Source organism: Capricornis sumatraensis, chromosome 7, assembly GCF_032405125.1.
Source record: "Capricornis sumatraensis isolate serow.1 chromosome 7, serow.2, whole genome shotgun sequence".
In the NCBI taxonomy this organism is placed as follows: Eukaryota; Metazoa; Chordata; class Mammalia; order Artiodactyla; family Bovidae; genus Capricornis; species Capricornis sumatraensis.
Genome location: NC_091075.1, coordinates 69,480,803 through 69,501,330, shown reverse-complemented (window position 1 = coordinate 69,501,330; position 20,528 = coordinate 69,480,803). Strand labels below are relative to the sequence as shown.

The following is a 20,528-nucleotide window of genomic DNA, read 5'->3' as shown; positions in this document are numbered from 1 at the left end:
GCTTCATTACTAAGTAATGTTACATTAACAGATGTTTAAATTATTATATGAATTGTGTTATTGAAAATTTCACTTGCATTGTTAGATGTTTTGATCTTTGATTTGGTAATTATAATACATGGCAACATAAATGTCCGTAGTATATTCTTTTTCGTGTGTAAATATATGTGTAACTTGTATTGCTTATAATTTCTTCATTGAGCTATACCTTGATCCTTAGTAAAAATACTGTCATGATAAAATGAGGAAGATACTAGACTTATAAAATCGAACTAATATAATGATTAGAATCTCTTCAGAGAATAGCTGATGTATGATATATGGCCAGAATATCAACTGAGTCAGAAAAAATTCATTTAAAGAAGTGGGGAATTACAGTTACCTTGGATTACTTGACATGGCTTCCTAGACAGTGAATTGCTCTGGCAAAATATGAGTTATAAATTATGTGCAATTCTTCTCAATGTAGCTACAAGTTCATCCCTATCTCACATTCAGGGAAGGCTACTGCAGTGTACGTGAATGAAAATTATTTTGGAAGATAACTTTGTAATCATTCTAATTTATGTACTGAAAATTAAATAATTCAGAAGCTTTTAAAATTCTTTACTGTAACATTTCGATTGAGTCTCCTATAGGTCCTGCTTTATCTTTTCTCAGTATATATGAAGATATTCTGTTACAAGTTCTTTATAGTCCCCTACTTAAATATAAATTCCTTGGGTCAGGGACCCTCTCCAATCTTGCATATTCCTAGTATATGGGACAATACCTGGCACACAATGCTGAATAAGTATTAATGGAATAAGTTAATATATATTTTTTAAAAAAGAAACTATAGAGGAATGTTTGATAATTGAAACACTTTTTCTTTGTAATCCTGCATGTCAAAAATAGCTTAGAATTTTATGTCAATTAAAAAAGACATAGAGATGCTCAGCAAAGTCCCTCTCTGGTCTAGTAATTTAGTAATTTACCTAATATGTATCTACTAAAGAACTGAATTTGTGTTGGTTGTTATTCAGTTGTGTCCGAGTCTTTGTGACCCCATGGACCACAGCACCCCAGTCTTCCCAGTCCATCACCAACTCCTGGAGCTTGCTCAAACTCATGTCCATAGTGTCAGTGATGCCATCCAACCGTCTCGTCATCTGTCCCTTTCTTCCCCTGCCTTCAATCTTCCCCAGCATCAGGGTCTTTTCCAATGAGTCGGCTGTTTGTATCAGGTAGCCAAAGTATAGGAGCTTCAGCATCAGCACCAGTCCTTCCAATGAATATGCAGGATAGATTTCTTTTAGGATGGACTGATTTGATCTCCTTGTTGTCTAAGGGACTCTCAAGAGTCTTCTCCAACACCACAGTTCAAATGCATCAATTCTTCTACGCTCAGCCTTCTTTATAGTCCAACTCTCAAATCCATACGTGACTACTGGAAAAACCATAGCTTTGACTATATAGACCTTTGTTGGCAAAGTAATGTCTCTGGCTTTTTAATATGCTGTCTAAGTTTATCATAGCTTTTCATCTAAGGAGCAAATGTCTTTTAAAGTCTTGGGTGCAGTCACCATTTGGTGGTTTTGGAGCCCAAGAAAATAGTTTGTCACTGATTCCATTGTTTCCTCATCTGTTTGCCATGAAGTGATGGGATTGGATGCCATCATCTTAGTTTTTTGAATGTTGAGTTTTAAGCCAACTTTTTCATTCTCCTTTCCATTAAGAGGCTTGTTAGTTCCTCTTCACTTTCTGCCATAAGGGTGGTGTCATCTGCATATCTGAGGTTATTGATATTTCTTCTGGCAATCTTGATCCAGCTTGTGCTTCATCCAGCCTGGCATCTCACATGAATAAATGAGAGCAATTGACATGGATACTGTGCAAATAGGAAAAGGAGTACGTCAAGGCTGTATATTGTCACCCTGCTTATTTAACTTAATGAAAGTGAAACTTCCATTAACTTAAGTGAAAGTGGAGAGTGAAAAAGTTGGCTTAAAGCTCAACGTTCAGAAAACTAAGATCATGGCATCTGGTCACATCACTTCATGGGAAATAGATGGGAAATAGTGGAAACAGTGGCAGACTTTATTTTTTTGGGCTCCAAAATCACTGCAGATGGTGATTGCAGCCATGAAATTAAAAGATGCTTACTCCTTGGAAGAAAAGTTATGATCAACCTAGACAGCATATTGAAAAGCAGAGGCATTACTTTGGCAACAAAGGTCCGTCTTGTCAAGGCTGTGGTTTTTCTAGTAGTCATGTATGGATGCAAGAGTTGGACTGTGAAGAAAGCTGAGTGCCGAAGAATTGATGCTTTTGAACTGTGGTATTGGAGAAGACTCTTGAGAGTCCCTTGGACTGTAAGGAGATCCAACCAGTCCATTCTAAAGGAGATCAGCCCTGGGTGTTCTTTGGAAGGAATGATGCTAAAGCTGAAACTCCAGTACTTTGGCCACCTCATGCGAAGAGTTGACTCATTGGAAAAGACTCTGATGCTGGGAGGGATTGGGGGCAGGAGGAGAAGGGGATGACAGAGGATGAGGTGGCTGGATGGCATCACTGACACGATGGACATGAGTTTGTGTGAACTCCGGGAGATGGTGATGGTCAGGGAGGCCTGGCGTGCTGCAGTTCATGGGGTTGCAAAGAGTCGGACACGACTGAGCGGACACGACTGAGCGACTGAACTGAACTGAACTGACATGGATACTAAGTTATGAGGGTTAAACATTTTTATTATCATCCTCAAATTCAGCCATGATTACAAAAGAGGTGCTTTGTTGAGCTACATTAAGGTCCATTTATTTGTAAATGTAATTTAATCTTGTCTCAATGAAGTGCATTCAAAAATAAATTAGACTGCTAGTCATTTTCTTTCCCTTGTGTACGTGTTTCTCCTTGGCCAGATGTGATTAATATTCCTAGAACATTGATTGCTTTGGTAATTTTTATTTATGTGTTAACAGTGTGTTGATTTCTTTAGTTAGATGATGGTCATACTTCTTGAGTGGAAATTGGTAAGCTATTGCTGTTTCCTCCCCACCTCCCACCACTGACTAGGAAGTAATTTACATTTTAGTAGGAAAGCTTCATGTAATCAAGTCCATTTTAAAGGTGAAGCAGTTTGATCAAATGAGGTTGGTAGACAAAAATCTTTGTGAGTTATGGTCCCATTGATAATCCTGCTGTTATTCATTTGAATATTTTTAGAAGAGTGTAAGCATAGCACCATTTAATTAACTGAATTTCTGAGAGCTGCAGATGTCCTTTCTTTCAATGAGATATAAAAATTTTATAGCTTTAGCTGTATAGAAATGTTAGATTTCTGTATTTCAATGGTTTATTTCATTGGTACTTACCAGGCTGGCCCAGAATGCCTTCACTGTGAAGAAGGGTGCTCTAAATCACGGCCGTCGGGTTGTGCTCATCCGTGTGTCCTGCCATGTCACCCTGGAGAGTGTCCTCCATGTGTTCAGATGCTTAGAATAAAATGTCACTGCAAGATCACAAGTCTTTATGTGGAATGTAGGTCAGTAGACTGAAGAAATACTCTTGTTTTACCAGCCATTTTAACTGTTATCTTTTTTTATAGTTCAGAACCTTTAATACAATACTTTAAGGAATATTTTTCAGTGTGGTCCTTAGAGGCTGGAGGCCTTTATTTTCCGGTAGAGATCTGGAAGGAAGAAATGTAGGCTGTTTCACCTTCCAGATACTTTACCTAGATTTTAATCAGGGAAATTCTCTTTTTTCCATTTGGGTATTTCATGTAAGATTTTGTTAGGAAAAAGCTTGCTTTTAGAAAAACAACAGAAGCACTCCTATAGCAGATTGTTCAAATACCAGTGTCAGCTAGGGTTTTGTTGGTTCAAAGTTGACTTGCGCATAGTTACTTAGGCACAATTTTTAAATCGTAGATTTAAAAGGTAGGCTTTTGTTTATTGCAGATGTTACTGTTATGGCAGTTATCTTACTAGGATATGACTTCTATATTTTCCTTACTTAAAAATGCAGGTTTTTGCTTGTGGATTATGTGGAGGGAAATTTTTTTTTCATTTTTTTTCTATTTAGTCATGATCTGACATAATTAACCATTTCACTTAAGTCTGTCAAGTGAGATTTTTGTAAGTATGTTTTACTCAAATTAAATTTGGGAATATGAGTTTATTTCTGACTTTTTGGACCTTACTTTCAGAAAAATGGTAATCAGTTTAGTTGCTCAGTTGTCTCCTACTCTTTGTGACCCCATGGACTGCAGCACTCCAGGCTGCCTGTCCATCACCCAACTCCTGGAGCTTGCTCAAACTCATGTCCACCGAGTCAGAGATGTCATCCAGCCATCTCATCTTCTGTCGTCCCCTTCTCCTCCTGCCTTCAATCTTTCCCAGCATCAGGGTGTTTTCCAGTGAGTCATCTTCACATCAGGTGGCCAAAGTAAATGCTGATAGTATCTTAAAAATTTTGTTACTTATACTCTGTGGCTGCTAAGTTGCTTCAATCGTGTCCAACTCTGTGACCCCAGGGATGGCAGCCCACCAGGCTCCTTTGTCCCTGGGATTCTCCAGGCAAGAATACTGGAGTGGGTTGCCATTTCCTTCTCCAGTGCATGCATGCATGCATGCTAAGTTGCTTCAGTCATGTCCAACTCCATGTGACCCCATGGACAGCAGCCCTCCAGGCTCCTCTGTCCATAGGATTCTCCAGGCAGGAACTGGAGTGGGTTGCCATTTCCTTCTCCCACTTACACTGTAGACTGATGGTTTAAATTGGAAAGTCAGATTTTATTCTTTTTAAATACTAAAATTATTTTGTTGAAATTAAAAAATTACAATTTTTAGTTTTAGAAATTTTGTAAGAAGTAGTTAAGGGGACAATATTGCTTTATTAATGAGTGTTAGTGATGAAAAGAGGCTGTTTTCTTCTTTCCTTTTTTGGGACTGTGCCCTCTGTGAATCTTAGTTCCTCAACCAGGGATCGAACCCATACCTCTTGCAGTGGAAGCATGGAATCTTAATCATTGGACTGCCAGGAATGTCCCAAGAGTTTGTTTTCTTTGGTCTTGCAGTGTCCTAAATTTGCCCCTCTGGCTTCTTTTTCGTTTGTCATGTAGTCTCCAAAGGACACCTCCTTTTACCTTCTTCCACAAAGCATTGCCTTTCTAACACTGGCTCCTTGATTCTTGCATACTTTTTAAAAGCGTCTTCTCTTGCTTTGATTTACCAAGACTTTTTCAGTATTTTTACATTTGTGGTAGACTTTTTCTTCCTGGTACAACATTAGCTCATTCCCTGTCTTCTCATACCTCTCATTTTTTCCACAACTCTACCAAGCTGTCTGTAAAGATTTGCTATGGGAGCTTGAGAAATAGCTCTGCTAGGAGTTGGTGTTTATTTGTCTACTTACAGGTCATTTGCAATTTGTAGAAATTTCTGTCTTCTAGTTTTGCTGACATCATGGAATTTCGGTGATTCTGTTTGTTATTAATGAGCTGAATGATTTTGGGTAGAAATGTTTGGAGGTAGATGGATTGGAAGTGGTTTCCATTACCACAGCTATAGAGTTCTTTTTTCCTTTTCTTGAATCCATGGTTTTATACAGAATTCTTCAGTCAGTATTTTTTCTGATAATTTCATTTACTTTCCATTTCCTAAGCCATCTTTTCCTTTTAGTCATTTTTTGCTTCATGCAGTTTCTTCTATAGAAATTAGTTATAAAAAATACAGGCCTTGAAAAACTTGTTTCTAATTATGAGAAACAGGAACAAAATTATCTCTTTAAGTTCAGAGGGGAGCACTTTACTTGTAAGAATGAAAATATAGAGCCAGTATGAAAACTTTAGTTGCAGAGCCAGTATAAAAACGATGTTATTATTACATGAAACTGTCAAGAAAATTGCCTGTGTTATCTAGGGTACAAGTTTTAGCTAATTTGATATAGATACTTAAGATAATAGTTTTGACATTAGTGAGGCTAAACTTATGGTGTATTTTAGCAATTATGTCTAGCGAAAGGAATAGGAAAACAAAGAATAAAGGAAAAGAGAAGAAAGGTAGAAGAGAAAAGTGAGATATGTATGATGGGGATTTTTAGACTGTCATTGGTTACTGACTCATGTATCTACTGTTCAGCTAGCTCTTTGTTAGAAAGTAGTTTTATTCATTGGTGTTTATGACTTCAGAGTTACCCCCTGTATCAGATATAAAAGCACAGACTGATTTCAAGTGAACTGATATAAAATAAATCATTTTCTAACATTAATAAATAGCTTAATCCAGAATCAACTGAAAAAAGTTTTTCTGAGAAGCTTCTTGCATTGCTGTTTGAAATTGTGAGCTGTTTTTATTTTATTTATTTATTTATTTATTTTTGTGAGCTGTTTTTAGAAAAACCATACTATAAAATGGACTTTGCTTTGACTGTCATCAAAACTTCCTCTCATATTTTTAGAAAAATAACCACAGCTGATGTAAATGAAAAGAATCTGTTGAGTTGTTGCAAAAATCAGTGTCCTAAAGAGGTAAGATTTAATACAAGTTTTTTACATTGTATTTCTTGGGCATTGTTTCTCTTTTGTTGTTTATTCATCCTATTTTAGATCTTATCTGGACTCACTAGATATGTGGGCCTAGAAAGCAAAATGTGATTGATACATGTTGTAGTTAGGGTAAGTGCACATCTCTTTGCAAAATTTTGGGATAGTAGGAGCAGGAACGATCCTTTGAAGATTTTTTTATGACCTAATGTTTTCCCATCTTGAAGTATAAGTAGATTAGGAACTGTGTGGCTCATGGGCAGTTGGACAGTAAATCCACAGTAGAAAAAACAGATCACATGTGTGTGTGTATAAACCTTAAAGCTCATTATTTGAATTAGTATAAAACATTCATGTATGAAGTTTTTCTTTTAGAGATTATGATGCTGGTACATGCATTGTTTTCAAGCTAAAAGTATCAAAAGTAGTTCAGAAAAATTGTTCAGAGTGAAAAGGTAAAAACTCACTGGGAATAATTTTGAGTATCACTGGCAGTAATTTTGAGAAACCAAAGCAGTCTTATCTCTGTTTGACCAACTTAAAAGTTAAGACAGTCCTTTTTTGATCGTTGCAGTAGGAAAGTGACAGTTATTTGATTTATAAAGGAATTCTTTTTACTCATAACTGTACTAGTAGCACCTTTTTTCTTTAATTCTTTGTCTTTATATACTTACCTAAGTGTTTCTTATCCTATTTAGAATCAGGAAGAGATGACAGCAAAGTCGTAACTATAGTAGTCTGTCTCTTTGATTAAAGAAAAAGCAAATCAATGCATGAAATGCCTTTTTTATTAACAGTATTTCCTTTTAACTAAAACTTTGGACACATTTGTGGATTTTTGTTTAAGAACTATTGGAAATTGGACCTGGGAATTTTAAAAGTTACGTGAGATTATAAAAGGGAGAAATTTCAAGCAATACATGGTTATTTTAAAATCCTGTCTTTGTTATATAAGTGAAACCTGAGGCATGGGATATTTCAAATTTAATTTTCTGAATTCTTCAAATTCTGAGTTTCCCCTTGTTAAAATACATTTTATTGTTCAGATTCAAGTTTCAGATAATAAGTAGTTGAGAATGTTTTATTTTTAATCTGACACAGTAATTTGGGGTGAGATTGCTGTCAGAAATAAGCATTTAAGTCAGGGATCACTAATTTGCAATTTAGCATTGCTTTGGTTATGATTTGTTTGTGATCCTGTTACGATATTTGGATGGGACTGGAGCTGAATATGCACTTTTTATTTAGAAATGTTTTCCCATGCTCATCATTTTTTAATTCTAGGACATTCTGGAGACCATGTTATTGCCAGTGTCTCCTTGGACTTTCTTGAAAAATGTATCCGTAGGTTGGGAACAGTCCATATGGTTATTAAGGTTTAGAACAGTCTCAGAGTAGACAGGTGAACATTATTATGTCTAATAGAATTCAATCTAGTTTATGTTCTGATAAGGCTACAGCAGTGGTTTTCAAACTCTGATGTGCATCAGAATCATTATAAGCACATGTTAAAACAGGTTAATGGGCCCACACCAGAGTACCTGATTTTGTGGGCCTGGAGTGGAGGTCCCGGAATTTGCATTTCTAATAAGCTTGTACATAAGGATGATAATATTGGTCTGGTACAGTTTGAGAACCAGTAGACTATGATGGTATCAACCAAGAACTATCTTTCTGAACTTGCCACAGAAATCTTAGACTCAGACTTAAGATACAGGATTATGACAAATTCTGATGCATTGATAAATTTCTGTTTGTTTTCTCTTCCCCTTACCATACTATAGATTTCCTATGGGCAGCGACTGTGTCATATTTGTCTTTGTATCCAGTCCCTGGTTGTACTTAATAGGTAGCTAGTAAATGTCTATTGAGTGTGAGTGTAAGAGTGAACTGTGGGGATGGCATAAGTGTGTTCTAGTTACATTGCTTCTCTGATACACACTCCATGTGTCTATTGGATTGTTCAATTAAGTTTGAATTAAACTTAGAGGAAATATATAAGGATAGCGTGAAGAACTGAACCTTTATTTAAAACGTGCCTCGTATATACAATTCTACTTTTAAAATCATTTCTGAATTTGGTTTTATCATTCCCATGCAAGCTTTTCTATTTTTTACTTGGATACATTATTTAATGTCTCTGTATATCAGATTGTTCATGTGTAAAATGGAGGCAGTAGCAATACTCATTTCAGAGTGCTGAATATTAAGTGAATCAGTAGCAGGTAAAGATCTTAATATATGGTAAATGCTATGGATGTTCCAGCTATGGTGATGATGATATGGGTATTTATCCACAAATAATATTGATATGCAAACTTTCTTTAATTATTTTTAAAGAGCTTTTAAATTTATTGGGATTAAAATGAGACATTTTGAACTAGACAATATTGCTTGTTGGTAAGCCATTTATTTTGACTTACCAAAGTGCTAGCAAATGATATTAAGGGCTGAGTAGAGTAGAGGAAAACCATCTCACTTTAAATGCGAAGGGTAGGATATCTCATCTTTAAATGAATACCAGGGTTGGATGTTTTTTAAAAATGTCTTTTTTTTTTTTTTGCTGTGAAGAAGATACAGTCATTGTATATATTTTACATTCTAAGCAATTTTCTTTGGGACTACTTTTTTGCCCTTTCAGAATATAATCTGGCTTTTGAGATAATACATGCCTGCACATCTAACAGGGAAATGGTTATGTGATTTGATTTTTTAAATAATGAAATGATTACGCACTCAACAGTGCATAGTACATATATGTACAGTATAAAAATGGTTAAAAACTGAACATCATATAATTCCACCTAAGTCAAAAAATATAGCATCTTAGAAGTCTACCAAAGTTCCTTTCTCTCCAGCACACTGAAGAGACAGAATAATGATCAGTAAGAGACCACACTGTAGCCATGAGTCAATATAATTTCAAAAAGATCTTTCCTTACTGATTCTGATATGTTTCCTTATTCACTTTCCACTTCAGAATCTCTGATTTAAAGTAGAGTGCTTAATTACTTTCAGAGAAGATGACTGATGTAATTACATCCAAAATTAAGGAAAGAACAAGATGCTGTAAAGACATATTTTGAAGGGAAAAAAGGATAGATGGTGAGCTAATGCCAAGTGTTTGTCTTGTTTATGAAGACAGGCTAGAGGCACTGGCAGGAATGAAGGTGAGAGGGAGGTGAGGGAGTCCCTGAAACAAATACTCTTGAGACAGGTGTTTGATAGTGAATAAATATTGTGCTTGTTAAGTTGTGTTGAGGGCCTAGTATTAGGTGTAGAGAAAAACGAGACTGAAGTGGCCCAGAAATGCCTAGTGTGGAACTCATTCTAGTAGGTAGCATTGCACTATGCTAGGATTAGTGAAAATGCAGTATGAATGATCCAAATTTAGTTTTGGTATTGTTAGGTAGTTAGAATAGGAAACAGGAGTCCAGAATGGCAGTGGCTAAAAGATAAGGAAGGGAAAAGCCCGAGAAAATAGAAGAAAGGAAGGTCCGAAGATTGGAGTGAGGATCTCAGGTAGAACAAACAGCACTCCTGGCTACCCCAATTTACACAGGGCAGGCCCAGGGAGGAGGAAAAGACATAAAAAGAGGAGCCAAAGGGAAAGGGGTCTCTCTCTCTCTCTCCTCTGTGTGCTGGGGCGCTCTTCTCTTCGCATCTGTGGGTCGACATGCCCTCACACCTCAAGGATGAATTTTCCTGCTATTTTCTAAGTAAGATAGAGCTGTAAAACAGAGCTGTAACACTGATTTGTCTAAGAGCTATAACACGGTCTGTTCGAGACCTAAGAGCTGTAACAAGCTCAAGACCCGAGAGCTGTGACACACTGAGGGCTTTAATGTCCGTCACTCCAAATCTTTGTTGTGATGAGACAGAACCGAGGAGCATACACTTGCCTGACAGTATGAATGTCTCAGCTAAAAATTAAAAAAATTTGAAAGCTGGTTGCATACTCGAGAGAGACTAAAGACAATAGGAAAGGATTCTGAATTTCTTAAAGTGGGTGGTAGAATCAGTAATTTGAAAGATCAGTCTGGTGAATCATAAAGACTAGAATTTGGAGAATTCAGATATTTATTGAGGTGTCCACTATTTGTAAATAACTTTGTTAATGAATATGAGAGACAAAAAGAAATATAAAACCACTGCTCTTAACTAATTTGCAATAATAACCTTTATTAGATAGCTAAATATATTAAGCCCATTTAATCCTCACAACAGCTTTATAAAGTTTTATTACTCTTCCCATTTTTAGATGTGAAGCACAGAAAAGTCAGATGACTTACCCAAGGTCCCATAGCTAATCAACAGGGCATCTGGAATTCAGTTGTAGGCAGTATGATTTTGAAATTTAACCGGTAACCAGTGGGTGTCTTTTATATTCTCGTTGGAAAGGCAGAAATATATGAAGTGGTTTTAAAAATGATTTTTAATTTGAAAATAATACAGGCATTGTCACAATAGTTTAGAAATAGATTATTATTATTGTTTTTCAAAGGTAGGCAAACTCATGCCATGCTTTAATGATGATTTAAGCTGCATTTTGAAATTTGTATAAGATTTGAATAGAAAAAAGAAGAGAACCCTTTCATTTGAAAGCTTGACTGAGATAAGAAAATAGTATATAAAGTAAAGGAGCACATAGACATCACAGCAATTACTGAATTGGTTTGGCTACTTGTTTGGTATGTTTTAATTCAGAGTGGCAAGGCTTTTAGAGTAAAAGGCTAAGCAGTTGTATCACAGTACAGTGGCTTAAGGACAAGGAAATTTTCTTTCTCACATAACAGTGGAAGAGAAGATAGATGTGTCACTGTGCTCCAAGGGACCCAAGTTAGCAGGGCAGCTCTGTTCTCTTTGACTGATGGGATCCTCGTTGCTCTAGATATCCTCATTTCCAGCATACTGGGAAGGGAAGAGCATGGACCTGTGCTCTTAAAAGCTTTAAGGCGTGGAGGTGCTCTTGATTACAGTCCATTGGCCAGAGCTTAGTCACAGGGCTCTAAGTAGCCTCAGGAGCGATGTAAGGTGTACTCTTGGAGTGGAACCAGGTAGAATATTGAATATTTCTGGGAATTAAGATTATTTATATCTAAAAGAAAAAAATGAAAAACTTAGCCAGTTGTCCAAAATTTATTGACCCTATTGTAATGGACTTTTTCTTAAAATAGTTGTTGGGGGAAAGGGGAAGTAGACTATGACTATAAATATGAAATTGTTTTATTTTGGTTTTATTTTAGCTTCCTTGTGGTCATAGATGCAAAGAAATGTGTCATCCTGGTGAATGTCCCTTTAATTGCAACCAAAAGGTGAAACTTAGATGTCCTTGTAAAAGAATAAAAAAGGTAAATATTTTAAGTTATTAAAAATTCTTTTCTATGTACTTTTTTTTTTGGTGGGGAGAGTATGTTTTGGTAGTTCTTTGACTTTAATTTTTTGCCTTTTAATTTTAAGCTCTTATTTCGTAGAGTTTTTTCATTATTGGCTTATCTCTGTAAATGCTTATTTTAAAAATCAGCATTGTTTGGCAGCTAGTTTTCTGCAATTCAATAGTTAAAGAGGATTATTTTATATTGGAACTGAGTTCAGTGCTGTTTTTTAGACAGAATCTGTGTTCTAGATTTGAAGTCTCCACATAAGTGACAGTGCGAGTAACGAAGTGAGTTTCATGATTTAAGAAATGGTCTGGAATGAATCTTTGTTGCTCTTACTTATGGAAGTTTTTTATAATCAGTATTCTGTTGTAAAAATGTTACCTTAAAAAGACCTCACATACTCAGCCTTATAAAATTATAAAATAACATTCAAACTTGGAGAGAATTAATTTTAAGATAAAGTTACAGTTAAAATGAAAAAAAAAAGATAAAGTTATGGTAATGGAGGAGTGAAAGGGCAAAAGCTAATGGTTGGAAAGCTCAGTGGTAGCAAACTACATACCATTTGGCAAAACTTAGAAAGGGCTCAGGTCAGTTCTCCTTTTCCTTGACTTCCCTGTTTACACTGTGGATTCTTACAAAGATTTCTTTACTTCTGATTTTCTCTTTCTCAGCTATAGTTGTAACTCCTTGTTTTCTTCACATTATTATGGTTGTTCGCTAAAGCTGCTCTTTCAGTTTACTCATTTACTCATCTATTCAGCAAATATTTATTGAAAATCTTTTGCTTTTATTGAGGACCTTTGCTTTTCTTCTGCTTTTACAGCTCCAACTATCATTTCCTGGATTGGTTATTTCTGAATTTAAATTTATAGGCCTAAGTTTTTCTGGAGTTGGATCCCTAAGTTTTAGGTTTTTAAAGGGATCACCTCTGTATGAAAATCAGTACTCAGTCAAATCACTTTTAATCTGAAATGTTTCTCAGGTTTTCTCTCACACCTCATCTTACTATCCAGGTGCAGTTTGCCACCCCTTAGAACTGGCAACAGCTTATTCTTAGACTTTGAAAACAGCTTCATAGCAGATTTCCATGCCTCTAATCATAATACTTCCAATCCCAAGTTCTTCACTGCTTCTTCATTAGTTGGTAAAAACTAAGCACTGTATAAGGTATACATGTACAGAATTATGGCATAGGAGGGGCTCTGTCTTGGCCTGCTTGTGTGGTCATATCCCCTGTTGGTCCTTCCTGTGATTTGTTTCTTAAGTGCGCTGACACGTTGGCTATATTCTGCTTTAATACGTGATACTATTTATGTTCCTTCTGTATAGAATATAAATTTTTTCCCTTTACTGCCCCATTTTGTATAATCCTGTTTATGCTTACTAGCATACATGCAAGCATTTCTTGGTTTGGGAAGATTTTCTTTCCTTCTGCCTCCTTCTGAAAGGACTTAGGTGCTCCTTCCTCTTGACTTCCTTTGTACTTTGTGCTAGGTTCATGACTAAGAGCTTTGTGATGCTAGAAATGTGTGTAACCGTGTTTACATAGACTTACTGAAAGGAATAAAAGAGATGATGCTTATATAGCAGTTAGCACCATGCCTACTCTATGTTTAATAAATAGCAGCTGCTATTATTATTATTATTAGTTTAGCATTTACCATATTCATTTTTTCCTTATTGTATCCCCTATTCCTAATGCAGTGCTTGGCATGTAATAGGTACTCTATAAGTACCTTTTGAATGAGAAAAGATATTGTAATCTTTCTTCCAGACTGATAGACTTAATATCCACTAACATGCAGTATTTATTTTTGTCTCTAATGTTTCTCCATGTTATTTTTCTTTTAGACTATTGTTGGACGACAAGGCTGTTTATCACCAACCTCAGCCAAAATTCTGTGCTATAAAGTCCTTTTATTGAAGTGTATGTCCTTTGCTCAGGATTTGATGATCTCATTTCCTTACTCTGGTAGATTTGAACTAAAAAACTAGTTTCTGAGGGTGTGGTGAGAAAGGAGCAACTTGGTACCAATAGGTACACTTACAGCAAAAATGACATCTGGCAGCAAGAAATATGGAATGAATAAAAGGCAAAGATCTGCAGAAGCAAAGTTTAGACTATTTAAAATAGAGACCACTTATTTTATTACAGTTCAGTTCAGTCGCTCAGTCATGTCCTACTCTTTGCAACCCCATAAACTGCAGCATGCCAGGCCTCCCTGTCCATCACCAACTCCCGGAGTTTACCCAAACTAATGTCTATTGAGTCAGTGATGCCATCCAACCATCTCATCCTCTGTCATCCCCTTCTCCTCCTGCCCTCAATCTTTCCCAACATCAGGGTCTTTTCCAATGAGTCAGCTCTTTGCATCTGGTGGCCAAAATATTGGGAGTTTCAGCTTCAACATCAGTCCTTCCAATGAACACCCAGGACTGATCTCCTTTAGGATGGACTGGTTGGATCTCCTTACAGTCCAAGGGACTCTCAAGAGTCTTCTCTAACACCACAGTTCAAAAGCATCAATTCTTCGGTGCTCAGCTTTCTTTATAGTCCAACACTCACATCCATACATGACTACTGGAAAAACAATAGCCTTGACTAGATGGACCTTTGTTGGCAAAGTAATGTCTCTGCTTTTAAATATGCTGTCTATGTTGGTCATAACTTTCCTTCCAAGGAGGAAGCATCTTTTAATTTCATGGCTGCAGTCACCATCTGCAGTGATTTTGGAGCCCCCAAAAATAAAGTCTGACACTGTTTCCACTGTTTCCCCATCTATTTGCCATGAAGTGATGGGACCAGATGCCATGATCTTCGTTTCTGAATGTTGAGCTTTAAGCCAACTTTTTCACTCTCCTCTTTCACTTTCATCAAGAGGCTTTTGAGTTCCTCTTCACTTTCTGCCATAAGGGTGGTGTCATCTGCATATCTGAGGTTATTGGTATTTCTCCCGGCAATCTTGATTCCAGCTTGTGCTTCTTCCAGTCCAGCATTTCTCATGATGTACTCTGCATATAAGTTAAATAAGCAGGGTGACAATATACAGCCTTGACGTACTCCTTTTCCTATTGGAACCAGTCTGTTGTTCCATGTCCATTTCTAACTGTTGCTTCCTGACCTGCATACAGGTTTCTCAAGAGGCAGGTCAGGTGGTCTGGTATTCTGATCTCTTTCAGAATTTTCCAGTTTACTGTAATCCACACAGTCAAAGACTTTTGGCATAGTCAATAAAGCAGAAATAAATGTTTTTCTGGAACTCTCTTGCTTTTTCGATGATCCGGCGGATGTTGGCAATTTGATCATTGGTTCTTCTGCCTTTTCTAAAACCAGCTTGAACATCTGGAAGTTCACAGTTTGTGTATTGCTGAAGCCTGGCTTGGAGAATTTTAAGCATTACTTTACTAGTACACAAATTGATTATAGTCTTGATGTCACCTCATCAATAAAACTATATTTTTTATTATTTCATTAAGGAATCAGTGAAGTACAGAAAGAAGGTTTAGAATGATTTTCACCTCAGCTCTTTTAAAAAATATAAGTGGTTGAGAAAAAAACTTGTAGCTCTCCAAAAGACTCTCTAGAGCCACACTGTGGTGATAGCCACTAGCCACTTATGACTATTTAAATTAGAATTTTAATGAATCAACATTAAATAATATGTGACATGACATTCAGTTCCTTGATTTCAGTACACTTTGAGTACTCAGGCACCACGTGTGGGAAGCGCTACCCTTGTGAGTGTAGAACATTTCCATTGCCTCGGCTAGCTGTGTTGGATGGCACTTCTCTAGCACCTTCCTGGAGGCTTCAGAAGAGTAATAGGAAGCAATAAAGAGAAATGAAGAATAAAAATGAAATAATAGGCATAATCTTAAGCTGCTAGAGAAATTTTGCTTTTTTATGGCATGCAGTTACTACAACTTTGAGGGAAATCTTTTGAAGTAAAAATTAAAAAAATTTTATTTGTAGGAAGTGCAGTGCAACAAAGTACGTGAAAATCAGATTTCCATAGAATGTGACACAACATGCAAAGAAATGAAGCAGAAAGCATCTGAGGTAATGTCAAGTTAAATGTCATTTTTAATGTGTTAGTGGCCTTTCCTTATTTATTTTGTACATTAAATTTATGTGCTTATTATGAAGAACTTGAAATCTCATCCTTTTTTGTTTTTGTGATAAAAGCCTAGTGTATAGGCCTATTTTAAAACTGTCAGATGTGCTGGTGTGTGCTAGATATAATCTTTATTGTCTGGTGTGTACTAGATTTTCCCATACTCTGTACCAGTTAGTAGATGTACTCTGGAACATAGTTACTCATCTTAATGTTAGTTTAAGCTTCCTGAAAGTTATGTTAAAATATTACAAAAATAAAATTTTAGCGTTCTTTGCTGTTTGGGTTACTTTTAGTGTCACTATTTCCCTCCATTAACCCAGTGAATAAACTTTTGGTTTTGTTTGAAACTAAAGATTTCCTTCCAGAGAGGGCGTTTTAGGAAAATGGTCAATTTCATCCCTAGGCAAACAGTAATATTTAATAATTGATTGTAATCTTAATATGGTAACTTAAGAGTAAAAGTCCAGTTTTAAAAGTATTTCAGTTTACTGTGTTGTAACTCTGTGTGTTATGATCTAGTATCTTATAGTTGTTCGGCTGAATAAGATATAACACTCTACTTCCCCTCACACCCTGTTAGATAGTACCCTAGTAACACTTCTCAGTGTATAACATTTATGGTTCTTTAAATAATTTTCAGTATGAAGCTCTCAGAAGTTGTTATAGGTTAGTGGAGCCTGGAAGGAAAGATGTTAAAATTCTGTATAAAATTTGGTGATTATTGCAATGTTAATTTAGTTTTAAATGTCTATAAACAGTTAAAAGAAGCAGAAGCCAAAGCTGCCCTTGAAGAGGAAAAACGAAGACAACAGGTAACAGAAAACACCCAAACTTAGGTCCTTTTTGCATAACTGTTAGTTTTTATGCAGATATAAGATATGTGGAAACATATAAACTAGGTCAGCTCAATTCTGGACTGAAAATATAGTTCCTTGTAAAACAAAAATTATCCGTTTGTTTGTTTCGGTCCAGGTATCCTGAACCTCTGAAGGAAGCATGGGACCCTGTATGTGCCCAGATATTCTGTGTATTTTGTGTATTACCAATTACTTCCTTGTCGATTTCATCCATTCTCCAGAGATAACACCTCTTTTAGTTTGAGTGACAGGGGGTCAGGACATGGCAGCATCCGTTTTAAGGCATCCCCTAGAGTGCGCATCTTCACTCATCTCACTGAGTTGTAGGTTGTCTGTGACAGATAAGTGCTGTTTACTAACAAATACATTTGTTTTAATAATACACCTTCTTATTTCCCCATTAGACTCTTGAATGCCTTCAAGAATTCTTAAATTTTTATCTGCATTCGAGATAAAATGTGTTACCTAGATAACAAGTACATTCTTATACCTCCTGTTTGTTCACATACTATATTTATTGATCATATATTCCAAAGAGATAGCTTAACTTTCTAATAGTGACATGTAATTTTTTATCAGTTTGCATTTTGAGATACGTCAGTGCTTAGCAAGTAGTGTACATTGTATGTAAACTACCACCATTATGAATGAAGAAACTGAAATTTGCATGTCTTGAGAGAGGGCATTAAAAATAACTCACGTAGCAAGGTGGGATAAAATAACCTCTCATGTTTTACGTTCTGTAAAGTTGATTTGCCTAATATAAAAAAAATAAATTATCAGAGCTAATGCAATAAAACATGGGTTGACTGGAATCCTGGAGATTATTAATAGTCTAGGGTGTCCCTTCTCCTTTTTATAAGCCATTATGGAGAGAAATCTTAAATGTAGTCTCTATTTACTGCCTTTTAAACAGTGTATAGAATATAATTTAAACCACTTTTGACAACTGTGAGTCATCATTTATGGATCAGTTATTTTACTGTGTCAGTGGTTCTCAAGTTTGACTGCTTTTAATATATTTTGACCTTTTGCTGTATATCACAACCACTTGAGAATATTTTGAAATTTTGGTTCATTGAAGAATGTCACTTTCTGTTAAATTAAGTATTGAATATATGTTAGGTCTTCAGATGTGGTTTATGAGCAAAGTTATGGATATGTTAACTGAAGTTTCTATTTCCTTCTTTTAAACGAACATTTATAGATTTTTGCATGAATATTATATATATGTTGATAAGTGCCAGGCTTTAGTTAATAATAATGCAGTGTATAATATTATATTGTCATGCATTAAAGCTTAATAAGTAAGTTCTTTACAGTAGACTAAAAATCTACACTATTTATAATGAGTGTCATCAACTTTTTTAAAGTTATTTTTTAGAATGAATTTTTATATAATTCTTTCTAAAGGAGTCATTTTGGTTTAAAGTATGAAGCATTTTTCCCCTGAAGAATTTTTACTCTGTTTTTAAATGTATTTGATTGAGAGGAATCAATTTCTGGCAGCTTTTTCTATTCACTTACATGAATGTCTTCCATAAAAGTCATTAATATTTGTTACCAGCATTGTGTAAAAGTAGGATTATAGGTATCTTTATCCTAATGGGTCGTCTATCTGCACTTGCTGGAAGCTCTGTGTTATAGAGCCCTATTAACTACAGATTAATGGTGCTAAATAAAACTAATATCTATATTTTAAATCAGATGTTTCTATATTTAATATCAAAAGCAGGCCATCAGTCTGAAATAGTCTCTTTCACCACTCTCTAGTTCCAGTTCTTCTTACCTCAACTCTGAATTTGTTGAATACAGTCAGTAGTGGAAAGATAGTATTTTTAAAAAATCAAATCTGTATATTAATTATATAACATTACTATTAAAACATTTCCCCAGTTTATTTTTGTCTGAGTGGAAAAATTCAAGTCAATGTGTGTATTGAATTTAATAAAAATGATACTGTTTTGATTTAGGCTGAACTGGAAGCTTTTGAAAACAGACTGAAGGGTCGTCGGAAGAAGAACAGGAAGAGAGATGAAGTGGCAGTTGAGCTAACCCTATGGCAGAAATATAAATATTACCTCTTTCCACTGTTTGCAGTTGTGGTAGTAGTGTTTGCATGGTACATAGCCCATGCTGTGGATTAAAAAATGTTTGACTTGTTAATATACCTCAGATTAGATTTAGATAAGTTGTTAAATTTGGAATATTAGAAAGCAGATGCTGTAGAACACAATATATATTCACATTCATCTCTGTATTCTCTTTGAACTCTTGTTAGAAGGATAGAATGTTAAGCTTTACCTTAATTAGCATCCTAAAAGTGGCACTATAACAGTATTTAATAGTAAAAGCATGACTGAAATTGTAAAATATTTCATAAGGCATAGATAGTGGCGAGGTAACTGTCAGTTGTTGTGCTTCCTTGTATTAACATACCTATTTCATTTACTATTTCAAGCCATCTTTTTCTTTTTTGGCAAAATTAAGATTAAACTGAGCCATATATGTAATTAGAGGAATATTTTACAATGTTGTGGTTACTTATTAAAAGGTACTTTTCCTGATCATGTAACTTTGTACTTTTTAAAAAATATATATTGTCTAAAGGACCTCTTAAGTTATAACATGAAGCTATATAATTAGACTCTAGAAGTTGGTTTATTAGTGAGGAATTTTTATCAGTTATTATTGTTTTATGTAGTATGTTCCTCAGAGGAAAATGTAATTGTTTTAAAAAAGTGCTAGGCTAGACTCCTTACATGTGGTTATTTCTCATGTAAGAAGCTTCTATCTGAAGTTGGCATGTTCTGTAAAACTTTTATGCATTTTTTCAAAGTAATAATAAAAGAAAAACTAATATTTATGAGCAACATATGCTGAGCACAGGCTTATAAACTTTATGTACATTATTCTCATTTCTTCTTACCACAGTCCTATTGGTAGATTTTTTTTTCAGCTGGAAATAATCAATTCTTATGAAAACAAGCTAACAGAGAAGTATCAATAAGCTGAATCTCTTTGAATTGTGAGTCATTTAAAATGGTTTTGATATTTAACTTTTGTACGATTAATTAAAATTTTTCATACCAGATTTTTAATGTAGAATATTTCCTATTTAAAACATTCAGGAGCCTATAATTTTATCAATGTATAAAACTCTAATGCTTGTTACAAAACATAGTAATTGACAGGTACTAAAAAGTGGTAGAAGTACTAAGAAGGATTTAAAAATTTTGCTTCCTTTAACTCAGTTTGTTTAATGTTACGTTCCTGAGTCAGGTATTAGCTGGTGTCTAAAGTGGGAAGACAGTCATTACTTTCTTTATTGTATTTTTGTTTTAATTTTAGATTTTTTTTTTAATCTTTCCCAGTGTTAGAGTTGTTACTGTGTTGGTGTCTTAGAAGCTCTAAATCAGAGCTCTTACACTCAAGTCATTACCTTACTCTAATCTAAAACGAATATTAATTAAATGATTAGATGTCCACATTGGAAGCTCTTTTCATGTATTTCAAGATCTTGGCCTAATAAACAGACCTGGAGATTAGTTCATGTCTGTTCGTTGGGTTTCTGTTCTTGCTAAGTTTTCTTTCCAAGTTTTGCAGAAGAATTTAGTGAGCAGAAGAAGACGGAGTGAATAAC

The 20,528-nt window shown here is 35.2% G+C and overlaps 1 protein-coding gene across 2 annotated transcripts in view; it reads left to right on the top strand.

Annotated features, from left to right (window-relative positions):
- NFXL1 (nuclear transcription factor, X-box binding like 1) overlaps nucleotides 1-20,000 on the top strand; it is a 55,071-nt gene extending 35,071 nt beyond the window's left edge. For both annotated transcript variants that reach the window (XM_068975251.1, XM_068975252.1), the window contains exons 17-22: nucleotides 3,357-3,523; nucleotides 6,442-6,511; nucleotides 11,773-11,877; nucleotides 15,884-15,970; nucleotides 16,787-16,840; nucleotides 18,859-20,000. In XM_068975251.1, coding sequence (XP_068831352.1) covers nucleotides 3,357-3,523; nucleotides 6,442-6,511; nucleotides 11,773-11,877; nucleotides 15,884-15,970; nucleotides 16,787-16,840; nucleotides 18,859-19,032 — 657 coding nt within the window. In that variant the 3' untranslated portion in view covers nucleotides 19,033-20,000. The remainder of the gene's footprint in view (nucleotides 1-3,356; nucleotides 3,524-6,441; nucleotides 6,512-11,772; nucleotides 11,878-15,883; nucleotides 15,971-16,786; nucleotides 16,841-18,858) is intronic.
- Nucleotides 20,001-20,528: the final 528 nt, after the last annotated feature.